Below are 23577 nucleotides of genomic sequence, written 5' to 3' on the forward strand. Positions count from 1 at the left end.
TTTATTTAACTAGGCAAGTCAGTTGAGAACTAATTCTTATTTACAATGACGGCCTTATGGGACTCCCAATCACAGCCGGCTATGATACAGCCTGGAATCGAACCGGGGCTTGTAGTGACGCCTCTAGCACTAAGGTGCAGTGCCTAAGGCCGCTGCGCCACTCGGGAATCCTAAAAGAGAGAAGCGTTTTCATAAATCCCTTTCGCAATGGCAGGAGAAGAGCAAACAACAGACCTTCATTCCATTTCTAGCAGATCTGACTTGTTTGTATTGAAAATCAATGTTTGACCAATCCACAGATTTAGGTAATAAAACTAAGATATCCAATCAGATGGAACCAGCCGACATCTTAAAGAAAGGGGGTCACCTCGACCTGTGAAGAACTGAGGTGGTGGGCTGGGTACAATAGAGATAAGACCGCATTCCTGAGAAGGCACAAAGGACGTCCTTGCATACCATGTCATCAGAGTTCACTCTGAACCACGACAGATAACCACAGAGATCATACACGCGTGTAGATGGCATCACATTCCAATAGTCAGTCCGCTAGATACTGTGCGAGAGAGAGCCAAGATTTTGGCCCCTCAACAGGGGGAAGGGCCCTTGAGTATTTCACTTGTGTTCCTTGGTCATTTGCCATGCAGACCCAGAGGTGACAGAGAGCACATAGATTAGGGTAGAAGATTTAGCCATGTTACATACACACAACATACTGTGACCCCTGTGCATATACACAAGTAATCTGTTTTGTACACATGCACACACACGCCCCCCCAAGCTGTTACCGGGGGCTAGGATTAGTGCTGCAGCTAAAGAGGATTACAGGATGGGGAAGGAAGGTCACGGTGTGATGTATGGAGTAGAATGGTGTACGGGTGTTGACCCCCCCCCCACGGTAAAAGGTCACCGTAACGTGAGTTGATCCCCTGTCCCAGGTCGCACCAGGGTCAATCGCAGGCTCCCGGTGGCCAGGAAGAGATCAGGGGTTGGCGGGTGGCCAGGAAGAGATCAGGGGGGTGGCCAGGAAGAGATCAGGGGTGGCCGGGAAGAGATCAAGGATCCCATATCAGATATAGATCCACAGAGTCCTGTCAGGCTGTTCTCTCTCTCCTCTCCTCTGTCTCACCCTTCTCTGCATCTCTCTTTTTCTAAATCTCTCTGATACTCTTTCCCTCTGTATTTTCATCTTTCTTCTGCTCTTTATCTACCTGAACACTTCCCCATGTCTCTCTTCATTCGATCTCGCTCGCGCTTTCTCTCTCTCTCTCTCTCTCTCTCTCTCTCTCTCTCTCTCTCTCTCTCTCTCTCTCTCTCTCTCTCTCTCGCTCTCTGTCTCTCTCTTCCTATCTCTCTCTTTCTGTCCTCCCCTCTTTATTTATAGACCCATAGCCCATGGGTTTCACTGGGAATTCTGCCTGGCTGTAACCGGTGTGTGTGTTTTAGGTGTGTTTATGGACTGTGTCGTTTGTGTTCCCGACATATGTATGTGTACTTTCAACCCTCACCAAACCTAGACCTTCGATCTTCCTCCCCCTTTCTTAAATTCGCACTCTAGACGCTCTGGCAGAGGAGTAGGGTTGATCCGAGCGCTCTGATCATCACAACGGTAGTCAAGCACCCAAGCTAACTGGCTAATGTTGGCTAGCTACTTTCAGACACAAATGAGAGAACACCTCACTCTGACCATTTTACACGCTGTAAAAGAGCTGGTTCGGCTGTTTTCATGTTATCCAGAGCGTTGGTGACTGTAACTGTTCTGCTGGCAACAATTTAATTAGGCTTTTTTCGCCTACGTTCAACGGGTGTTGAGCGTTCGTAAATTCGTAAATGTAGCAGTTATTCTGCTCTCGGGCACACTCAGACCAGAGTGCTCTGAAATCGGAGTAGATGGACAGAATTAACCATGTCCATTGAGAACGCACAATGACTGTACAACTTAGCTAAGAATGATGTGAATAATCAAGTCAATAAATGTTGGGTAGTTAGATAGCATATAGTTAAAATACTGCCTGGCAAGTTCGATGTATTAGTAGCCAACTAACTTTAGGTAACTAGCTAACATTTTTTATTTCACCTTTATTTAACCAGATAGGCCAGTTGAGAACAAGTTCTCATTTACAACTGCGACCTGGCCAAGATAAAGCAGTGAGACACAAACAACAACACAGAGTTACACATGGAATAAACAAATGTACAGTCAATAACACAATAGAAAAGTCTATATACAGTGTGTGCAAATGAGGTAGGATAAGGGAGGTAAGGCAATAAATAGACCGTAGTGGCGAAATAATTACAATTTAGCAATTAAACACTGGAGTGATAGATGTGCAGAAGACGAATGTGCAAGTAGAGATAATGGGGTGCAAAAGAGCAAAAAATATGGAGATGAGGTAGTTGGATGGGCTATGTACAGGTGCAATGATCTGTACGCTGCTCTGACAGCTGATGCTTAAAGTTAGTGAGGGAGATAAGAGTCTCCAGCTTCAGGGATTTTTGTAATTCGTTCCAGTCATTGGCAGCAGAGAACTGGAAGTAAAGGCAGCCAAAGGAGGTTTTGGGGGTGACCATCCAATTTTGGATTGGAGATGCTTAATGTGAGTCTGGAAGGAGAGTGTGCAGTCTAACCAGACACCTAGGTATTTGTAGTTGTCCACATATTCTAAGTCAGAACTGTCCAGAGTAGCGATGCTAGACGGGCGGGCAGGTCCGGCAGCGATCGGTTGAAGAGGATGCATTTAGTTTAGCGTTTCAGAGCAGTTGGAGGCCTCTGAAGGAGAGTTGTATGGCATTGAAGCTCGCCTGGAGGGCAGTGTCTGAAGAAGGGCCAGAATTATACAGAATTGTGTCGTCTGCATAGAGGAGGATCAGAGAATCACCAGCAGCAAGAGCGACATCATTGATGTATACAGAGAAAAGAGTCGGCCCGAGAATTGAACCCTGTGGTACACCCATAGAGACTGCCAGAGGTCCGGACAACAGACCCTCCGATTTGACACACTGAACTCTCTGAGAAGTAGTTGGTGAACCAGGCGAGGCAATCATTTGCGAAACCAAGGCTGTTGAGTCTGCCGATAAGAATTTGGTGATTGACAGAGTCGAAAGCCTTGGTCAGGTCGATGAATATGGCTGCACAGTATTGTCTTTCATCGATGGCGGTAATGATATTGATTAGGACCTTGAGCGTGGCTAAGGTGCACCCATGACCAGCTCTGTTCATACCGGTACATACTGCTGAAATGCTATGCGGCTCGTAAGGATAGCGTAGCTAACAAATTGTCAGCCAACATAATGTGTAACGTAACTTATTTGAAAGGTCATTTATTTATTACCATTTGCTCAAAATTTTATTAACATTTGTCATAATTAGATAACGCAATGAGTTTGTATCCGCTCTCGTCGGACTTCGGCAGCATATTTTCCGCTGTTTTCTTCAAATCTGAAAACATTGCGAAGCCACGCCCGTTTTCTGAAGACTAGCGTTATGGGCCTTAAAAGCACGGAAATATTGTCGACCGCATGTATACTTCGTATTATGGCGAATTTAATATGACATCCGGGAACTTTTGGCATACTAACTATATCCAATCTATGACCAATAAGCGTACTACGTACTCAATTTATTTCACAAATAGTGTGGTTAGTGTGAGTATCCAACACCGCTTTAGGCCTCGTATTAGCATACGCACTTATCTCCTGTAAAGTGCTAATTCCCCCTCTCTTTTATATTGCTGTAGCTCCAGTATTTTAAAGTCCAGCTCCTGTAGTTTAGCCACAGTGTATTGTTTCATTCCAGAGCTGTAAGGCCTAGCTCCTGTAGTTGTTTACCTGTGGTTGTAGGTCCAGTGCTGTAAGGTCTAGCTCTTGTAGTTGTTTACCTGTGGTTGTAGTTCCAGTGCTCTAGGCCGGTCTTCGACCACGGTACCAGCCCTCTGCTGACAGAACATTCTTCACACCTTGTAATTACTGAGCTTCAGTCCAGGGGGGATTTCAGGCCACTAACATCTGTAGCTGTCAAAAGACAAGAGAGAGTAAACAGACTATTTCGGACATACTATTTAGTGGGTGCATGTGCATTTGTGTGTGTGCCTAGTACACCTCTCAACAGAGGTCCATATGTATCATAGGGACTCCCATGTGCACAGAAGTGCTCTCCACTCAACCTATCCCTGTCTTCTATACCATTTTGTCCCTTCTCCTCTTTCTCCTTTCACATCTGCAACTGCACCCTCTGTGGCTTGGCGGCTTGGAGCCGTCAGAGGTCACTAAAAAGGCTTTTCCACTGAAGGGCCGTGCTGTGAATATCACGGTTCCCATTTAATTTCCGTTTGCCCGTGGCCCACATGATTCCTTGGAACCAAGCATGATATTCAGCCTCGTTTGATATCTGGTACTGTCCTCGAACCAAGTAGGCTGGTGGGTGGGGTTACAAATGCCTGTATTCAATGATTGATCTCACGCAATGATGTCACAGTGTGTGTCTCGTATGTTGTTAATACTCATGCACGAGTCAATGGTTCGAGTCAAGAGAAGGAAAATCTGACTACGAACGGTACAGCGACACGGATGAATAACTCTAGTCAAAAACAGAATAATGGAAGGGCTTTTGAGCATCTTGGCAGAGCCTTTCGACACTGGTCTTTCAACAAGCTGAAACTATTCCCTCTTCGCATGACTATACGTTGTGAATTTCTCAGGCTCATTTCAGCTGTCTCTTCTATTCTGTTCACTCTCCATTGCTGGCCACAAACAAAAATGTAAAAGGATGGCACAAAATAGCCAGGATAACGCCTCCACCACATCTCTCTCCTCCATACATAAAAATGGCAGTCCCCAAGGATCACAACATTGTCGCTGTCGAATTGCGTCAACGGTCGCGCTCCTAAAATCGTCACTAGCAGTTTTTCCCACAAATTAAACCTAGTCCTGTTTCTAGTTCCACTGCAAATGTAAAACAACCAAGAACGAACAAGGCTAGTTCTAGCTGGTTCCGGCAAGGCCCATCGCGATCTGGTTCCTCTAGTACAGATTTTCCCAAACTGGAAATACCACAATGCCGTCGGGGGTACGCTGAATAAAAATGTGATTCACATACTTATTTTCCACCATCATTTTCAAATAAATTAATTAAAAATCCTACAATGTGATTTTCTGGATTTTTTTCCCTCTCATTTTGTATGTCATAGTTCAAGTGTACCTATGGTGAAAATTACAGGCCTCTCATCTTTTTAAGTGGGAGAACTTGCACAATTGGTGGCTGACTAAATACTTTTTCTGGGAGACATAATGGAGTGTTAACTCGCGTGTAGTTGCTCCCGATGCCAGTTGGGTACACTGCAGCATCCCCCGAGAGGCTCTTGCTGCCAAGGGAATGCCTGACCGCTTGAAATGCGTTTTGGACACTACAGTGAAAATGGTTAACTTTGTTAAAGCAAGGCCCCTAAGCTCTCATGTATTTTCTGCATTATGCAATGATATGGGCAGCGACCATGTAACGCTTTTACAACATACCGAAGTGTGCTGGTTATCAGGGGACAAGGGATTGACGCGTTTTTATTTTAATTGAGAGACCAGCTTAAAGTTTTCTTTACTGACCATCATTTTCACTTGTCTGGCCGCTTGCATGATGATGACATTTCTCACATGACTGGCCTATCTGGGTGATATTTTTTTTACGGCTGAATGATCTGAATCTAGGATTACAGGGACTCTCTGCAAACTATATTCAATGTGCGGGACACAATTGAGGTTATGATTAAGAAGTTGGAGCTCTTTTCTGTCTGCATTAACAAGGACAACACACAGATATTCCAGGTTCCATTGTATGATTTATTTTGTGCGCAAATTAACTCAAGCTTACAGACAATGTCAAATGTGATATAGCGAAGCCCCTGAGTGAGCTCGGTGCGCAATTACGCAGGTACTTTGCCGAAACGGACGACACAAACAACTGGATTCGTTAGGCTGTGCTCAGAGTTTCTTTCCTTGGCAAGTCGCGCTGTTAAAACACTGATGCCCTTAGCAACCACGTACCTATGTGAGAGTGTATTCTCGGCCCTCACTAGCATGAACACTAAATACAGGCACAGACCGTGTGTGGAAAATTATTTAAGACTGAGACTCTCTCCAATAGAACCAACATTGCAGAGTTATGTGCATCCTTTCAAGCACACCCTTCTCATTAACCTGTGGTGAGTTATTCACCATTTTTTATGAACAAATAGATTTATATGTAAAATGCTTAAATAAAGAGCAAAATTATTGATTATTATTATTTGTGCCCTGGTCCTATAAGAGCTCTTTGTCACTTCCTACGAGCTGGGTTGTGACAAAAACTCACTCCCATTCTTATTTTTAATAAATGTTTCGTATAATGTGTGTGTGGCAGGCTTACAACGATGGCATAAAAACGTAATTTGAGAGTGTGCTGACCCTGGTGCTAGAGGGGGTACGCAGCTGGAGGTTTAATGTTTGAAGGGGTACGGGACTATAAAAAGTTTGGGAACCACTGCTCAAGTGGAATTGTGCCGCCGAGGTATCCTGAGGTGTCCTTCCTCTCTGACCTCAAACCCAGGACATCTCTAGTAAGAGTGTCAATAAGGCAACAGCAAACCACCCAGCTGAATGCGAGATGGCCACGTACAGGTTAGAACCCTCATTCCGGCTAGAACCCTCACCCTCATTCCGGTTAGAACCCTCACTCATTGAGACGCCATAATAAAACCACAGCTCCGGACTGCATGAAGAGTGGTAGGGGGAGTTTCACGGCCACGGCGTTTCCAGCGGGGCGAAGTCACCTGAGAGGGTATCACTCTCGCACTCTCTTTGTAGGGAGTGTTGACCTGCGCTAGTCTTTCTAGATCAGTCCCCAGATACAGTTGAAGTCAAATGTTTACATACACCTTAGCCCAATACATTTCAAACTCAGTTTTTCACAATTCCCGACATTTAATCCTCGTAAAAATTCCCTGTCTTAGGTCAGTTAAGATCACCACTTTATTTTCAGAATGCGAAATGTCAGAATAATAGTAGTGATATATTCCAGCGTTTCTTTCTTTCATCACATTCCCAGTGTGTCAGAAGTTTACATACACTCAATTAGTATTTGGTAGCCGTTAAATTGTTTAACTTGGGTCGAATGTTTCTGGTAGCCTTCCACAAGCATCCCACAATAAATTGGGTGAATTTTAGTCAATTCCTCCTGACAGAGCTGGTGTAACTGAGTCAGGTTTGTAGGCCTCCTTGCTCGCACACACTTTTTCAGTTCTGCCCACAAATGTTCTATGGGATTGAGGTCAGGGCTTTGTGATGGCCACTCCAATACCTTAACTTTGTAGTCCTTAAGCCATTGTGCCACAACTTTGGAAGTATGCTTGGGGTCATTGTCCATTTGGAAGACCCATTTGCAACCAAGCTTTAACTTCCTGACTGATGTTTTGAGATGTTGCTTCAACATATCCACATCATTTTCCTACCTCATGATGCCATCTATTTTGTGAAGTGCACCAGTTCCTCCTGCAGCAAAGCACCCCCACAACATGGTGCTGCCACCCCCGTGCTTCATGGTTGGGATGGTGTTCTTCGGCTTGCAAGCCTCCCGCTTTTTCCTCCAAACATAACAATGGTCATCATGTCCAAACAGTTCTATGGAGGATGTTTCTCCAAAAGGTACGATCTTTGTCTCCATGTGCAGTTGCAAACCGTGGTCTGGCTTTTTTACGGCGGTTTTGGAGCAGTGGCTTCTTCCTTGCTGAGCGGCCTTTCAGCTTATGTCGATATAGGACTCGTTTTACTGTGGATATAGATACTTTTGTACCTGTTTCCTCAAGCATCTTCACAAGGTCCTTTTGCTGCTGTTCTGGGATTGATTTGCACTTTTCGAACCAAAGTACGTTAATCTCTAGGTGACAGAATGTATCTCCTTCCTGAGCGGTATGACGGCTGCGTGGTCCCATGGTGTTTATACTTGCGTACCATTGTTTGTACAGATGAATGTGGTACCTTCAGGAGTTTGGAAATTGCACCCAAGGATGATCCAGACATGTGGAGGTCTAAAAATGTTTTTTTTCTGAGGCCTTGGCTGATTTCTTTTGATTTTCCCATGATGTCAAGCAAAGAGGCACTGAGTTTGAAGGTTGAAATGCATCCACAGGTACATCTCCAATTGACTCAAATGATGTCAATTAGCCAGAAGCGAATTAATTAATCCTAAACTTCTAAAGCCATGATATAATTTTCTGGAATTTTCCAAGCTGTTTAAAGGGACAGTCAACTTAGTGTATGTAAACTTCTGACCTACTGGAATTGTGATACTGTGAATTATAGTGAAGTAATCTTCTGTAAACAATTGTTGGAAAAATGACTTGTGTCATGCACAAAGTAGATGTCCTAACCGACTTGCCAAACCTATAGTTTGTGAAGTGGTTGAAAAAAAAACTAGTTTTAATGACTCCAACCTAAATGGACGTAAACTTCCGACTTCAACCATATCTGTAGCTCGAGGAGTCGGGTCTCGCTCTACTGTTGTATCTGTGCCTTGTGTTTGATGCTGATTGGCCCTGTGTTTGATGCTGATTGGCCCTGTGTTTGATGCTGATTGGCCTGTGTAGGGCAGCATGATCCCATAAAGCATCAAACACACACCACTAGCACAACAATAGAGACCTTTCTGTTTTACTTAGTACTTACTGCTAGTTTTCAATGGATTCCAAGTTGGCCTGATACCAATGCCAGATGTTAGGAAGAATTTTGCTGTTCGAATCAGTGGGAGTTGAGTCTATATAAATGTGATAGCACGGAGACTTACCCAGTAAAAGGGCTTAACTGGAATGGAGAGATTTTCATGGTTGTGCCACCTGCCATGCCAAGCAGTGCTGTTGCCAAACTGGGCACAGGAATCTCCTCTGGCATGTGGAGAGGGCATCACCCACCACACTGGCAGTGCCCCTGTCGTGACATGACTAACTTCTGCTGGGAGGGTAGGCTTACATACAGTATGTTCACTATGTGACCGCACCCAGTGAAGCGGGGCTAGATTCACGCCCCATCATGTCCACATGGACTCCATCCCCGGCTGCATTCAGTTGCTTTTCTCTGCCTTCACAAAGCCCACAAGTCAACGAAACCAGGGCCATTTGGCTCAAAATGGCCGACATCGGATGTGCTATGTTTGCTAATGTATGGTACGTTTCGAGTCATCCATGTTGGCTCTGCTGATCCTGGTTGAGGGCGAAGGGAGATCAGGGAGGGGCTCGGCAGGTCACCTGACCTTCATACAGGGCTCCGAGCAGAGGAGTGTTTGGCCTGGCCTGTGCACACTGCCGAAGCCATAACAACTCTGCTCTGCCACACACACACACACACACACACACACACACACACACACACACACACACACACACACACACACACACACACACACACACACACACACACACACACACACACACACACACCAGCTCTGGTCTGCCGACATTAGGGGCTGTCGCCACTTAATCTCCCCCACAATTGTGTGTGGGCGTGCGCGCTGGAGTGGATTAGTGATATTGCTGGGCAGAGGGGCACACAAATCGCCGCCACGAGCAGTACTCTTAGTTGCTGCAGGGCGTCAGTTCATTATCCTGGAGCATCTGGCTGCAAATCTGGCCGTGTTTGCTCTCCGTTTCTCTTTCTTCACAGCCCGTTTACTCGTCCCTTTCTGTCCGTTTGTAATTTGCCCTCTGTTTACGTTTGATATGTTGTTTTGTCGGCTTGCCTGTCTTGTCTATGACCCTCTACTCATCTGTCCGTCCGTCCGTCCGTTTTCAACTGTGTTTTGTCCATCTGTATGTTTTCCTTCTTTTCCCGCCTTTTCAGATATTCATCTGTGTTTTCTGTAAAAATCTGTTTTCCTATTTATTTCACATATCACCGTATCACTCTGAGTGTACAAAACATTAGGACCACCTGCTCTTTCCAGGGCATAGACTGACCAGGCGAATCCGGGTGAAAACTATGATCCCTTATTGGTATCCACGTCAAATCAGTGTAGACGAAGGGGAGGAGACGGGTTAAAGAATGATTTCTAAGCCTTGAGACAATTGAGACATGGATTGTGTGTGTGTGTGCCATTCAGAGGGTGAATGGGCAAGACAGGTTGCCGGTGCCAGGCGCACTGATTGGTGTCCAAAAGTTTTTTCATGCTCAAACAGTTTCCCGTTGTGTATGAAGAACATTCCACCACCCAAAACACATCCAGCCAACTTGACACAACTGTGGGAAGCATTGGAGTCAACGTGGGCCAGCATCCCCGTGGAACGCTTTCGACACCACGGTGTTCTGAGGCTGTCCTGAGGGCAAAACGGGGTGCAACTCTATATTAGGAAGGTGCTCCTAATGTTTGGTATGCTCCGTGTGTTTCTGTCCAGCACCCTCTACCTCTCTGGATGCCACCACTGACTCACCCCGTCACGATGACAGGTTCATAGGTCAGCAACGAAGGCTCCATGAATGACTCCAGCACACAAACGCTATGAAATCGGCACTATTCATTGTCAATGTTCTGATCGGTAACCTTGATCAAGACATTCACAACATGCCTTGTGTTTAACGAACATGCGTTGTATTTGCCAAACGTCTCGCGCGCACACGTACCGCACTTCAACACGACAGGCTGAAAGCTTCCCACACGACCTGCCTGTCAGTCTCTCGCCGTCATCGTCTCTGTGGGTGAGGAGGGCAGCAGCTGGGGCTTCGTCTTCCCTTTAGAGAGTAATTAAGAGGAATGGGAGTTAATTTGAAGCTCCCCCAATGCCACCAGGCCCTGCCTACCCATAAGCCCCTTAAGGGATTAACCAAGGGGAGCTCATTGGCGCTTAGACTGGTGAGTTAATGCCCACCCAGTGTGGCACAACTAACCTGGCCAAGCTAGGCCCACACAGCCGCATAGACACACACATACACACACAGACACATGCGCAAACACATTTAATGGTCCCATGTAGCTCAGTTGGTAGAGCTTGCAACGCCAGGGTTGTGGGTTCGATTTCCCACAGGGGACCAATGCAACAAAAAGAAGGTACGAAAATGTGTGCACTTAGAGCGTAAGTCGCTCTGAATAGAAACATCTGTTAAACTGCCAACTGTTAATGCCCCGCGAACTTTCTCGTTCCCAAACACACACACACACACACACTTTTCCTCTTCAAATTGCGCTATTGGCACCTAAAGTGTGCACGCGCTGCCAAAGCTTACACATGGTCCCTCAGCTTAGTGGGTTGTAAAAGTCAAGTCCTGAAATATGTTAACAGCCTCGTTTTAAAATGCCCAAATAGCAGAGTGTGATCGGGCATGATTCAGAGTGGAGCGTAGCACGTGCGGCGGTGGTGCCACGGTTAGTCACTGTGGAGAAACACGTGGCTGGACAATACGCTCCGTGACACAGACACACAGAATGGGAAGTTGAACACTGTGCGGGCACTCATTTTAAGGAAGTCTGTGTGTGTGTGTGTGTGTGTGTGTGTGTGTGTGTGTGTGTGTGTGTGTGTGTGTGTGTGTGTGTGTGTGTGTGTGTGTGTGTGTGTGTGTGTGTGTGTGTGTGTGTGTGTGTGTGTGTGTGTGTGTGTGTGTGTGTGTGTGTGTGTGTTACATATTAAGGCTGGGAATTGCAAAGGACCTCTCTTTACGATATCACAATACTTAGATGCCGATATGATACGTATCAAGATTCTCACACTTCTATATGTATTGCCACTCGATACCGCAATTTTTATTGAGACTCGAACGTATTGCTCATCGTATGTCTGCTGCAGAGAGACGAGAGGGAGAGAGAGAGAGACACGAGAAAACGGGTTTTGGCCAGTCGTGGAAATAAATGTGCCCGAAAACAAATTGGCTCCCTGTTTAAAAAAGAAGATGGGAGGACTGAGCTATGAAGGAGAAATACTGGGTGCAGGTACAGCCGACCTGGCGCATAAATAGTATTGCGGTATTGTTAAAACGATACGACATATCGTCAAAAATAATATCCTGATATGTAACTAATCACTATTACCTTACGTACCAATGTTATTGTCACTCGCCCTCCATAGGTCAACACGAGAGCTTTGGGCCAATACACTCCCACAGGTTTGAACGTCACTCACCAGCATGTTGAGCGCCGTTAGAGCCTGTCGTCGATGCGGGTGTCCTTTGTCATGTGACTTGTTGACACCGTTGGTCGTTCTATCCTTCCGTCTTCCATACATAAGCTGGCCTACTCTAGTTGTATTATCTCAATGACGCCGCTGCTATCAAAAAACGAGCCTTTTAGGTCAGTAACCTATTATTGCTGCTCTCTCTCTCTTTCAGTTCGGCGACGCTACGTTGGGCATCGAAGCATGTCATTCGTAGGCGTATATTGTCTAAGCAAAACCAGAACATAACAGCAATCTTTCTCCCCTTCTCTCCCGCTTATTATTATATATTTTTTTAAATTACAATTATCGTTTTTTTTAATGAGCAAATAAAGCAAATGTTAACACCCGACCTCTCTTCTCCCCGCAGGGTTTCTTCCGGCGAAGCATCCAGAAGAACATGGTGTACACCTGTCACCGAGAGAAAGGCTGCATCATCAACAAGGTCACCCGCAACCGCTGCCAGTACTGCCGCCTGCAGAAGTGTTTAGAAGTGGGCATGTCCAAGGAGTGTGAGTACTAGTACCTGTCTCCTTCTCTCTCTTTCTCACCCCAATCCCCACTATTCAATTTAAGGGGCTTTATTAGCATTGGAAACATGTTTCTCTCTCTCGTGTGTCTCTCTCTCTCTCTCTCTCTCGTGTCTCTCTCTCTCGTGTGTCTCTCTCTCTCGTGTCTCTCTCTCTCTCTCTCTCTCTCTCTCTCGTGTGTCTCTCTCTCTCGTGTCTCTCTCTCTCTCTCTCTCTCTCTCTCTCTCTCTCTCTCTCTCTCTCTCTCTCTCTCTCTCTCTCTCTCTCGTGTCTCTCTCTCTCTCGTGTCTCTCTCTCGTGTCTCTCTCTCTCTCTCTCGTGGGTCTCACTCTCTCTCTCTCGTGTGTGTCTCTCTCTCTCTCTCGTGTGTCTCTCTCTCTCTCTCTCTCTCTCTCTCTCTCTCTCTCTCTCTCTCTCTCTCTCTCTCTCTCTCTCTCTCTCTCTCTCTCTCTCTCTCGTGTCTCTCTCTCTCGTGTGTCTCTCTCTCTCTCTCTCGTGTCTCTCTCTCTCTCTCTCGTGTGTCTCTCTCTCTCTCTCGTGTGTCTCTCTCTCTCGTGTGTCTCTCTCTCGTGTGTCTCTCTCTCTCTCTCTCGTGTGTCTCTCTCTCTCGTGTGTCTCTCTCTCTCGTGTGTCTCTCTCTCGTGTGTCTCTCTCTCTCGTGTGTCTCTCTCTCTCTTGCGTTGCTCTCTCTCTCTTACGTTGCTCTCTCTCTCTCTTGTTTCTCTCGTGTGTCTTTTCTCTTGTGTGTCTCTCTTTCTCTCGTGTGTCTCTCTCTCTCTCTCGTGTCTCTCTCTCTCTCGTGTGTCTCTCTCACTCGTGTGTCTCTCTCGTGTGTCTCTCTCACTCGTGTGTCTCTCTCTCGTGTCTCTCTCTCGTGTGTCTCTCTCTCTCTCTCTCTCTCTCGTGGGTCTCTCTCTCTCGTGGGTCTCTCTCTCTTGTGGGTCTCTCTCTCTCTCTTGTGGGTCTCTCTCTCTTGTGGGTCTCTCTCTCTTGTGGGTCTCTCTCTCTTGTGGGTCTCTCTCTCTTGTGGGTCTCTCTCTCTCTCTTGTGGGTCTCTCTCTCTCTCTCTCTTGTGGGTCTCTCTCTCTTGTGGGTCTCTCTCTCTCTCTTGTGGGTCTCTCTCTCTCTCTTGTGGGTCTCTCTCTCTTGTGGGTCTCTCTCTCTTGTGGGTCTCTCTCTCTTGTGGGTCTCTCTCTCTTGTGGGTCTCTCTCTCTTGTGGGTCTCTCTCTCTTGTGGGTCTCTCTCTCTCTCGTGGGTCTCTCTCTCTCTCTCTCTCTCTCTCTCTCTCTCTCGTGTCTCTCTCTCTCTCGTGTGTCTCTCTCTTGTGTCTCTCTCACTCGTGTGTCTCTCTCTCGTGTGTCTATCTCTCTCTCTCTCGTGTGTCTCTTCTCTTGTCTCTTACTCTCGTGGGTCTCTCTCTCTCGTGGGTCTCTCTCTCTCGTGGGTCTCTCTCTCTTGTGGGTCTCTCTCTCTCTCGTGGGTCTCTCTCTCTTGTGGGTCTCTCTCTCTCTCTTGTGGGTCTCTCTCTCTTGTGGGTCTCTCTCTCTTGTGGGTCTCTCTCTCTCTCTCTCGTGGATCTCTCTTGTGGGTCTCTCTCTCTTGTGGGTCTCTCTCTCTCTCTTGTGGGTCTCTCTCTCTCTCTTGTGGGTCTCTCTCTCTCTCTCTTGTGGGTCTCTCTCTCTCTTGTGGGTCTCTCTCTCTCTTGTGGGTCTCTCTCTCTCTCTTGTGGGTCTCTCTCTCTTGTGGGTCTCTCTCTTGTGGGTCTCTCTCTCTTGTGGGTCTCTCTCTCTCTTGTGGGTCTCTCTCTCTTGTGGGTCTCTCTCTCTTGTGGGTCTCTCTCTCTTGTGGGTCTCTCTTGTGGGTCTCGTGGGTCTCTCTCTCTCTCTCTCTCTCTCTGTGTCTCTCTCTCGTGTGTCTCTCTCTGTGTCTCTCTTGTGGGTCTCTCTCACTCGTGTGTCTCTCTCTCGTGTGTCTATCTCTCTCTCTCTCGTGTGTCTCTTCTCTTGTCTCTTACTCTCGTGGGTCTCTCTCTCTCGTGGGTCTCTCTCTCTCGTGGGTCTCTCTCTCTCGTGTGTCTCTCTCTCTCTCTCTTGTGTCTCTCTCTCTCTCTCGTGTCTCTCTCTCTCTCGTGTGTCTCTCTCTCTCTCGTGTGTCTCTCGCTCTCTCGTGTGACTCTCTCTCTCTCTCGTGTGACTCTCTCTCTCCCGTGTCTCTCTCTCTCTCTCTCTCTCGTGTCTCTCTCATGTCTCGTGTCTCTCTCTCTCTCGTGGGTCTCTCTCTCTCGTGGGTCTCTCTCTCTCGTGGGTCTCTCTCTCTCGTGTGTGTCTCTCTCTCTCTCTCTCGTGTGTGTCTCTCTCTCTCTATCTCTCGTGTGTGTCTCTCTCTCTCGTGTGTCTTTTCTCTTGTGTGTCTTTCTCTCTCTCTCTTTCTCTCGTGTGTCTCTCTCTTTCTCTCGTGTGTCTCTTTCTCTCGTGTGTCTCTCTCACTCGTGTGTCTCTCTCTTGTGTCTCTCTCACTCGTGTGTCTCTCTCTCGTGTGTCTATCTCTCTCTCTCTCGTGTGTCTCTTCTCTTGTCTCTTACTCTCGTGGGTCTCTCTCTCTCGTGGGTCTCTCTCTCTCGTGGGTCTCTCTCTCTCGTGTGTCTCTCTCTCTCGTGTGTCTCTCTCTCTCTCGTGTCTCTCTCTCTCTCTCTCTCGTGTGTCTCTCTCTCTCTCTCTCTCTCGTGTGTCTCTCTCTTGTGGGTCTCTCTCTCTTGTGGGTCTCTCTCTCTTGTGGGTCTCTCTCTCTCTCTTGTGGGTCTCTCTCTCTCTTGTGGGTCTCTCTCTCTCTCTTGTGGGTCTCTCTCTCTTGTGGGTCTCTCTCTCTTGTGGGTCTCTCTCTCTTGTGGGTCTCTCTCTCTTGTGGGTCTCTCTCTCTCTTGTGGGTCTCTCTCTCTCTTGTGGGTCTCTCTCTCTCTCTTGTGGGTCTCTCTCTCTCTCTTGTGGGTCTCTCTCTCTCTTGTGGGTCTCTCTCTCTCTCGTGGGTCTCTCTCTCTCTCGTGGGTCTCTCTCTCTCTCGTGGGTCTCTCTCTCTTGTGGGTCTCTCTCTCTCTCTCTTGTGGTCTCTCTCTCTCTTGTGGGTCTCTCTCTCTCTCTTGTGGGTCTCTCTCTCTCTCTCTCTCTCTCGTGGGTCTCTCTCTCTCTCTGGGTCTGTCTCTCTCTCTCTCTCGTCTCTGTGTCTCTCTCTCTCTCTTGTGTCTCTCTCTCTCTTGTGTCTCTCTCTCTCTCGTGTGACTCTCTCTCTCTCTCGTGTGTCTCTCTCTCTCTCTCTCTCTCTCTCTCTCTCTCTCGTGTGTCTCTCTCTCTCTCGTGTCTCTCTCTCTCTCTCGTGTGACTCTCTCTCTCTCTCGTGTGACTCTCTTTCTCTCTCTCTCTCTCTCTCTCTCTCTCGTGTCTCTCTCTCTCTCTCGTGTGTGTCTCTCTCTCTCTCGTGTGTGTCTCTCTCTCTCTCTCGTGTCTCTCTCTCTCTGTGGGTCTCTCTCTCTCGTGTGGTCTCTCTCTCTCTCGTGTCTCTCTCTCTCTCTCTCTCGTGTGTCTCGTGGGTCTCTCTCTCTCGTGTGTCTCTCTCTCTCGTGTCTCTCTCTCTCGTGTGTGTCTCTCTATCTCTCGTGTGTGTCTCTCTCTATCTCTCGTGTGTGTCTCTCTCTCTCGTGTGTCTTTTCTCTTGTGTGTCTCTCTCTCTCTCTTTCTCTCGTGTGTCTCTCTCTTTCTCTCGTGTGTCTCTCTCACTCGTGTGTCTCTCTCTCGTGTGTCTATCTCTCTCTCTCTCGTGTGTCTCTTCTCTTGTCTCTTACTCTCTCGTGGGTCTCTCTCTCTCGTGGGTCTCTCTCTCTCGTGTGTCTCTCTCTCTCTCGTGTGTCTCTCTCTCTCTCGTGTCTCTCTCTCTCTCTCGTGTCTCTCTCTCTCTCTCGTGTGTCTCTCTCTCTCTCGTGTGTCTCTCTCTCTCTCGTGTGTGTCTCTCTCTCTCTCTCTCTCTCTCTCTCGTGTCTCTCTCTCTCGTGTGTGTCTCTCTCTCTCTCGTGTGTCTCTCTCTCTCGCTCTCTCTCGTGTGACTCTCTCTCGTGTGACTCTCTCTCGTGTGTCTCTCTCTCTCTCTCTCTCTCTCTTGTGTCTCTCTCTCTCGTGTCTTTGTCTCTCGTGTCTCTGTCTCTGTGTGTGTCCGTCTCGTGTGTGTCGGTCTCTTCTGAGTGAAATACTGTCTCCCACGAAATGTCTTCAACGCACCACACACTGACGTGACAAAAAGTGATGGTTCCAACCCATTTCAAGACATTTTCATATCAAGGAGCTATAATCCACAACCCACCATGATGGCTTCCCTCCCTTAGTCCATGTCTACACTTCCACCACACACACGCTCACACGCACTGTATATCTATCTCCCTATAGGTTTCCATGAGGCTAAGCGCCAAAACAATCTCCTAGCCCTTCATCCTCTTTGCCCCCCTGTAAGTGAGTTATCCTCCTCAGTGCTCCGAGCCGCTGGTTTACAGCTACATTCATCCCAGTCAAGGCCGCTAGGGAAATCAACCACTGCCATCTAGTGGTGGGGAGCATGTTACTACACCTGGGAAGTAGCACTGTGTTGTTGTTGTTGTTTTTCATGTATTAATTTGACAGAATCAGATGTGTGTGTTTGCTTTTAAACTGGGATCTATATCGAGTTGTGTAGCTGGGCTGTGCGTGTGTCCAGGACTGTCTTAAATCCTCTTGACTGACCTTTGTGCCCTGACCTTGACATCTCGGTCAACCTGTCATCCTTTTAGACATAGAACCACGGACACGAAGACTCTCTGAAGGGGGTTGGCACACTGATGCTATTTAACCCCCCCCCCCCCCCATGGGTGCATGTTTTGGTTTTTGCCATAGCACTACACAGCTGATGGGGGGGCATCTCCGTTTTCCTTTGTGTGTGTGTCAAGACTGATTGGAGCGCCAGGCTAATAGTTATTTAATGGCTTCATTAGGTTGTGTTTTCTGGGCCCACGCTGGCAGCACACACACACACATAGTGAAAAGTGCTATGCTGCCCTGAGGAAAGAAAGCAACACACATAGTGAACAGTGCTTCTCTCTCTCTCTCTCTCTCTCTCTCTCTCTCTCTCTCTCTCTCTCTCTCTCATATTTATATATATATACACACATACAATTCCATTTAGTGGTTGATGTGTGTGTTCCCCTGCCATACATTGTCTGTCTTGTCTCTTTGGTTGGAGTTGGCACGGCTATGTGATGATTGTGAGGTCGACTTGGAGGCATTAACTTTCACATATCCGCGGGAATTGTCATTTGAGCCTAGAGGATAACTCTCTCCATCACTCCCTCTCTCTCTCTCTCTCTCTCTCTCTCTCTCTCTCCATCTCTTCATCTCCTCTCTCGCTCTCAGCGGTGAGGAACGACAGGAACAAGAAGAAGAAGGAGGAGAAGAAGCCAGAGTGCACGGAGATCTACGTGCTGAGTACCGAGACGGAGCAGATGATCGAACGCGTTCGCAAGGCCCATAAGGAGACTTTCCCCTCGCTCTGTCAGCTGGGCAAATACACCACGGTGAGTTATATATACACACACACACACATGCACACACACCGACAGGTTACACGTACACAAACATTACCCTCACTCTGCCAATATGTTTTGGGTACACCAAACGCTGACAAACATACACTCCTTTCACTCTCAACATGCCAACCGGTGTATTTGTAGAATCACAGAATAAAATGCATCCCTCTTCCCCCCCCCCCCTATAGAATAACAGTGCAGAGCACCGCGTGGCTCTAGACGTAAACCTGTGGGATAAGTTCAGTGAGCTGTCCACTAAGTGTATCATCAAGACGGTGGAGTTTGCCAAACATCTGCCAGGCTTCACCACCCTCACGATCGCTGACCAGATCACCCTGCTCAAGGCTGCCTGTCTGGACATACTGGTGAGGAGACGCATCAGGACACATACACACACACACACACACACACACACCCACACACACACACACACACACACACACACACACACACACACACACACACACACACACACACACACACACACACACACACACACACACACACACACACACACACATGTAGGACATACATATATTTATTACAAACAGCAAAACATCTACAAAAAGGGAACACCAATATACAATATCTTTGTGCTCCACCTCCCTTTCCAACTAACTCCGTGGCCTTGTGGTTAGTGTCCGTCCTGAGACTGGACGGTTGGGAGTGTGATCCCCAGCCGAGTCATAAAAAAATGGGACCCGATGCTTCTCTGCTTGGCACTCAACATTAAGGAGATAGATTGAGGATAAGGTAGTCCAGCATCCTGTCCAGGGGGTGCACTTGCATATCAAGCTTCCTCACGCCACGGAAATCTACTCCGATGAGCCAAGGCTCGTCGCAAGACTGACTAACTTCCTCCCTTTTCCCCTCCTTCCCTCCCTCTACATCTCAATCCCTCCATCTCAGATTCTGAGGATCTGCACGCGCTACACTCCAGACCAGGACACCATGACCTTCTCAGACGGGCTGACCCTGAACAGGACCCAGATGCACAACGCAGGCTTCGGCCCGCTCACAGACTTGGTGTTCGCCTTCGCCCAGACACTCCTCCCTCTGGAGATGGACGACGCCGAGACCGGCCTGCTCAGCGGCATCTGTCTGCTGTGTGGAGGTACTGCACCTCTGCCCGGATCCCAACCCAGCGCTGCACTCATGTCAGGGTCCGGGAGTTGAGCTCAAAAGAGGCCGATTTGTCATTGTTTTTCCAGCAAATTAGTACAAACAAGTCTCGGCAACTAGTGTGTTTTGTCAGCTGTGTGCATTACTGGCGTGAAGACGTGAGTTTGCCTAATACTGCATGTGGGTAATGCTACTGTTATCATGCCACTGTGTGAATCATGCCACGGTTGGGCGTGCTCTTTGAGTGTAAAGAGTGGGTAATAAGGACGTGCTTTTCATTGTTTGTGTGTGTGTGTACGTGCGTGTGTGTTTGTGCGCGCGTGTGTGTGTGTGTGTAGACCGTCAGGATCTGGAGCAGGCAGACAAGGTGGACTTGCTACAGGAGCCCCTACTGGAGGCTCTGAAGATCTACGTGAGGAAGAGGAGGCCTCACAAACCGCACATGTTTCCCAAGATGCTGATGAAGATCACGGACCTCAGGAGCATCAGCGCCAAGGGTGAGAGAACACGCCTGTACACTGCGTTGTTTTTTTGTATATAGGGTAGCTTTAGTGTAGCTTAAACTTCTTCCAGTGTGAAGTCATCGGCAGCTTGGGAAACCGTATTGTTTTATGTTGGTGTTGACTTGATATTTTGGCAGTTACCTGTATGTGCTTGTTATACAACTTAATCCACAGTTGTTTTTTATTTTTTTTTATAAACTATTAATCCTCTGTGGCTAAATTATGTTCTTTTGGTGTATTTTAAACTTTGAAAGTTGGCTCCTGTGATTGTATATTTGTAATTTTTTGCCTCTTGGGCACCCTGTGGGGTTGGGCCAAGGGAATTCAGCCTCTGTAAACCCCTGTGTTAGTCCAGCCCTAGTCTCAGTGCAGCAATACTGCCGTTTATAGCTACATCATGCGTCATTTATTTGAAGATAAATGTTTATGGTCTTACATACGACATTTTGCTGTAGAGGCCGAACCTTGTGGAACACATAACACATGACCCTCTCTCTCTGCCTCTCTCTTTTTCTCCCTCCCTCCCTCCCTCTCCTCTCCTCCTCCAGGAGCGGAGCGAGTGATCACTCTGAAGATGGAGATCCCAGGCTCCATGCCCCCTCTCATCCAGGAGATGCTGGAGAACTCAGAGGGTCTGGAGGGGCAGGGGGCCAGCGGGGGCCGCTCCAGCGGAGGAGGGGCCCCACCAGGCAGCTGCAGCCCCAGCCTGTCCCCCAGTTCAGCTCGCAGCAGCCCCCCTGCACCCTCCCCTTAGACGGGGGTCCACCACCACCCCCCAGACAGGGACAGCCAGAAGGCGTGACTACAGACTCCCACACTGTGACAAACCAGGCCAGAGTGGAGTGGGGTTAGGAAGAGGGCCAAGCCTGGGCCCAACCAAGATGGACTTTGACACTTTGGGGGCAAACGTAGGCCTCGATGGACAGCCGTACCCCCACTCCCCCTATCTCAGACCCAGACCGGGCACCGAAACGGGGCCGGAACCGACCCCATCATACTTGACTGAACAATACGGGGGGCGGGCGGGTGGGCATCTCACTTTGATGGCACTATCCCCATCACCCCCCCACCACAACTATAGACATGCCTCAGAACCAACACCAGGGAACGGCTGCCCCGCCGCGCAAGGAGTTTAATCTGAGGTGTTCTGTTTACTCTCCTCAGTGACGACTCTGTGTTCCTCCTCTCTCCCCCTTAAGACATTGGAGAGGAATTCGGGCTCGGTGCCCGTCAGACCTGGGGTGAAGGGGTCGACAAGACACACGTCTTTCTGCAGGGAACTAGACAGACAGACGGACAGCTTGACATTGGGCACGAGTCATCCCTAAATGTTGTCAGGGACAGCAAACGGGGGGGGGCCCGAAGGGGGGTGCCTGCCTCACCTTCTCCTATACAAGAGACTGATTTTTTTTTTCTTACAAAAGATATATGGAAATATAAATATATATATTGAAAAAGTAATGATTGCAATTTGAATTATCCTCGGTGGAATGATGCATAAAAGAGGAGTTGCTATCTTTTTTTCCCAAATGTTTTCCCTCACTGTTCTTTCGAACTTGTGATCCTCCGCCCCACCTCCCCAGACCTAGTGTTTTGTTCTCTCCGTTTCACCCAGGAACATCGGCACACTAAGTAGTCACAGTGGAAATGTGTTTTTTTTTTCTCTCCTCTATCAAATCAATAGATAAGTAGAACAAAAATGATTTTCAGATGCAATTCACTTTATGCACTAGACCTCTTGCACTGTCATGTTCACAGGTTGGATCAAATTGATACACAAAACACAAATTGGACCAGGTTGGGTTGGCATCTCTCTGTTCTGTTCTGTTCCGTTTACAGTATTTAGTTTTTTTTTCGTGGGTGGAAAAGAAAAGAAAACATAGTGGCTCTAATGATCCAGAGTCAAGTCGTTGTGGAGTTATGAAGATGCTCTGTGAGATAATAGCAGCCGCGACAAAATGTACATCAGATGTGTTCCTTCTTTTTAAAAGTACACGGAGTCTAGACCTTTTTTTGACATTGTCAAAGCCTTTTATGTTCAGCTTTTTTGTTCTCGTTTTGGTTTCTGCAGTGAAGGCATTGATCACTAAATCGACTGTTTAGACCACCTAAGGAAGGGGCTGACTTCTAGGACCACTACAGCCGTTGACAACCAGTAAAGAGTTACATTTCGACTTCACCTGAAATAAAATGGAAAGATTTACGACAATTTGTTGACCGACAACTCCGGGATCCCCTTCTCCCCCTCTTTTCCCAAGGTGGTCCCTCCCTCATTCCACGTCTGGATAGTGTATGTGTTTACCCCCCCTAACACCACTGCCTCTGTGCACGTTCTCAATATCTATGCCCCCCCCGTCAGTCCCAAAATGTCCCACGTTACCAGTATGCTCACAACACCACTGCCTACATGTTCCCCATCTCTCTCTAGCCCCCCCCCACCACCACCACCACACAACACAACAGCACTGCCTCTCTAAGTCTGTTTCACAGTATCAGCACCTCTCTCTCTTTATCTATCATGACAACGCAACTGCCTCTGTTTTACACACTATCAGTATTTATCTGCCTGTCATCCCGGACTCTTGTGACACATCCGAGTACCTAGCTGTTCCCTAGCCTGGCCTTGAATCAGTTTGTGCTGTCTCGCCAATGCATGACAACGAAACAGGAGTGGGCAAGACCGCACAAACTGTTCTGGTATCAGGCGAGCTATTCGCCCCGCTCTCTAACCGCTGTTTACACACTAGTGTGACTTACACCCACCCATCTCCTTTCCCCCCCACGACGCCACTGCCTCTGCTGTTCAGTAGCAGTGGACCTGTCCTTCACAACGGATCGAACGGGGCCAACCTCACTGCAGCCAGAATGACAACGCACAACTGCCCCCCCCCCCCCCCCCCCCACTCTCACTTGTAATACAATCGGATGCACAACCAGCATTTGCGGATTAAATAAATAAATAACTGTTTTGATTATGCCAGATCATTGGACGAAGAGAATAATGTTTAATAAAGAACCATGTCTGTGTGTTTTTTTAATGTTTCTTAATTAACTGGGTGTGGGTCCACCATTTATACGTTTGTGTATAGCAGCATTTTGGTGGACCTGGGACTATAGCAGGTCTCGTTGCAAAAAAACAATACAAGATCCAGACACCCTTTAATGGTTATACTACAGTTTTCTTCCCTTATTGGCCCCTCGATTTAGTTCAGACAATACACGGAGTGTGCAAAACATTAGGAACAACTATTTCCCTGACAGACTGCCCTATGTGAATGTTAGGATCTCTTACAGATGTCACTTGTTAAATCCACTTCAATCAGTGTAGATGAAGGAGAGGAGACGGGTTCTAAGAAGGATTTTTGTGCCATTTGAGGGTGAATGGACAAGACAAAATATTTAAGTGCCGTTGGGTTATGAGAATAAGAAATACACTTCTTCGTGTCACTGAGGGAGACTAGGGGAATGTATAATGTTCACCTTCTGTGCGGATATGTTATGGTTGGCTATCAGGGATTCTATGGGAGCAGAAAAGAGTCTGGTACGAGTCAACACGACCCCCCGTGAGTTGAGGAGGAGTGAGCAATTTGGGGCAGAGGTCAGGTCAGAGGAAGTGAGGAAGAACAAATATCACTAAGGTTCTGCCTAGCAACAGCGATGCATTGGCTGTTCAGAT

The 23577-nt window shown here is 47.6% G+C and overlaps 1 protein-coding gene across 2 annotated transcripts in view; it reads left to right on the plus strand.

Annotated features, from left to right (window-relative positions):
- LOC124016157 (retinoic acid receptor alpha) overlaps positions 1–22928 on the plus strand; it is a 203371-nt gene extending 180443 nt beyond the window's left edge. For both annotated transcript variants that reach the window (XM_046331696.1, XM_046331697.1), the window contains 6 exons: positions 12520–12661; positions 18104–18264; positions 18465–18641; positions 19186–19390; positions 19737–19895; positions 20450–22928. In XM_046331696.1, coding sequence (XP_046187652.1) covers positions 12520–12661; positions 18104–18264; positions 18465–18641; positions 19186–19390; positions 19737–19895; positions 20450–20655 — 1050 coding nt within the window. In that variant the 3' untranslated portion in view covers positions 20656–22928. The remainder of the gene's footprint in view (positions 1–12519; positions 12662–18103; positions 18265–18464; positions 18642–19185; positions 19391–19736; positions 19896–20449) is intronic.
- The last annotated feature ends 649 nt before the right edge of the window (positions 22929–23577 follow it).

This window comes from Oncorhynchus gorbuscha, linkage group LG26, assembly GCF_021184085.1.
Source record: "Oncorhynchus gorbuscha isolate QuinsamMale2020 ecotype Even-year linkage group LG26, OgorEven_v1.0, whole genome shotgun sequence".
Taxonomy (NCBI): Eukaryota; Metazoa; Chordata; class Actinopteri; order Salmoniformes; family Salmonidae; genus Oncorhynchus; species Oncorhynchus gorbuscha.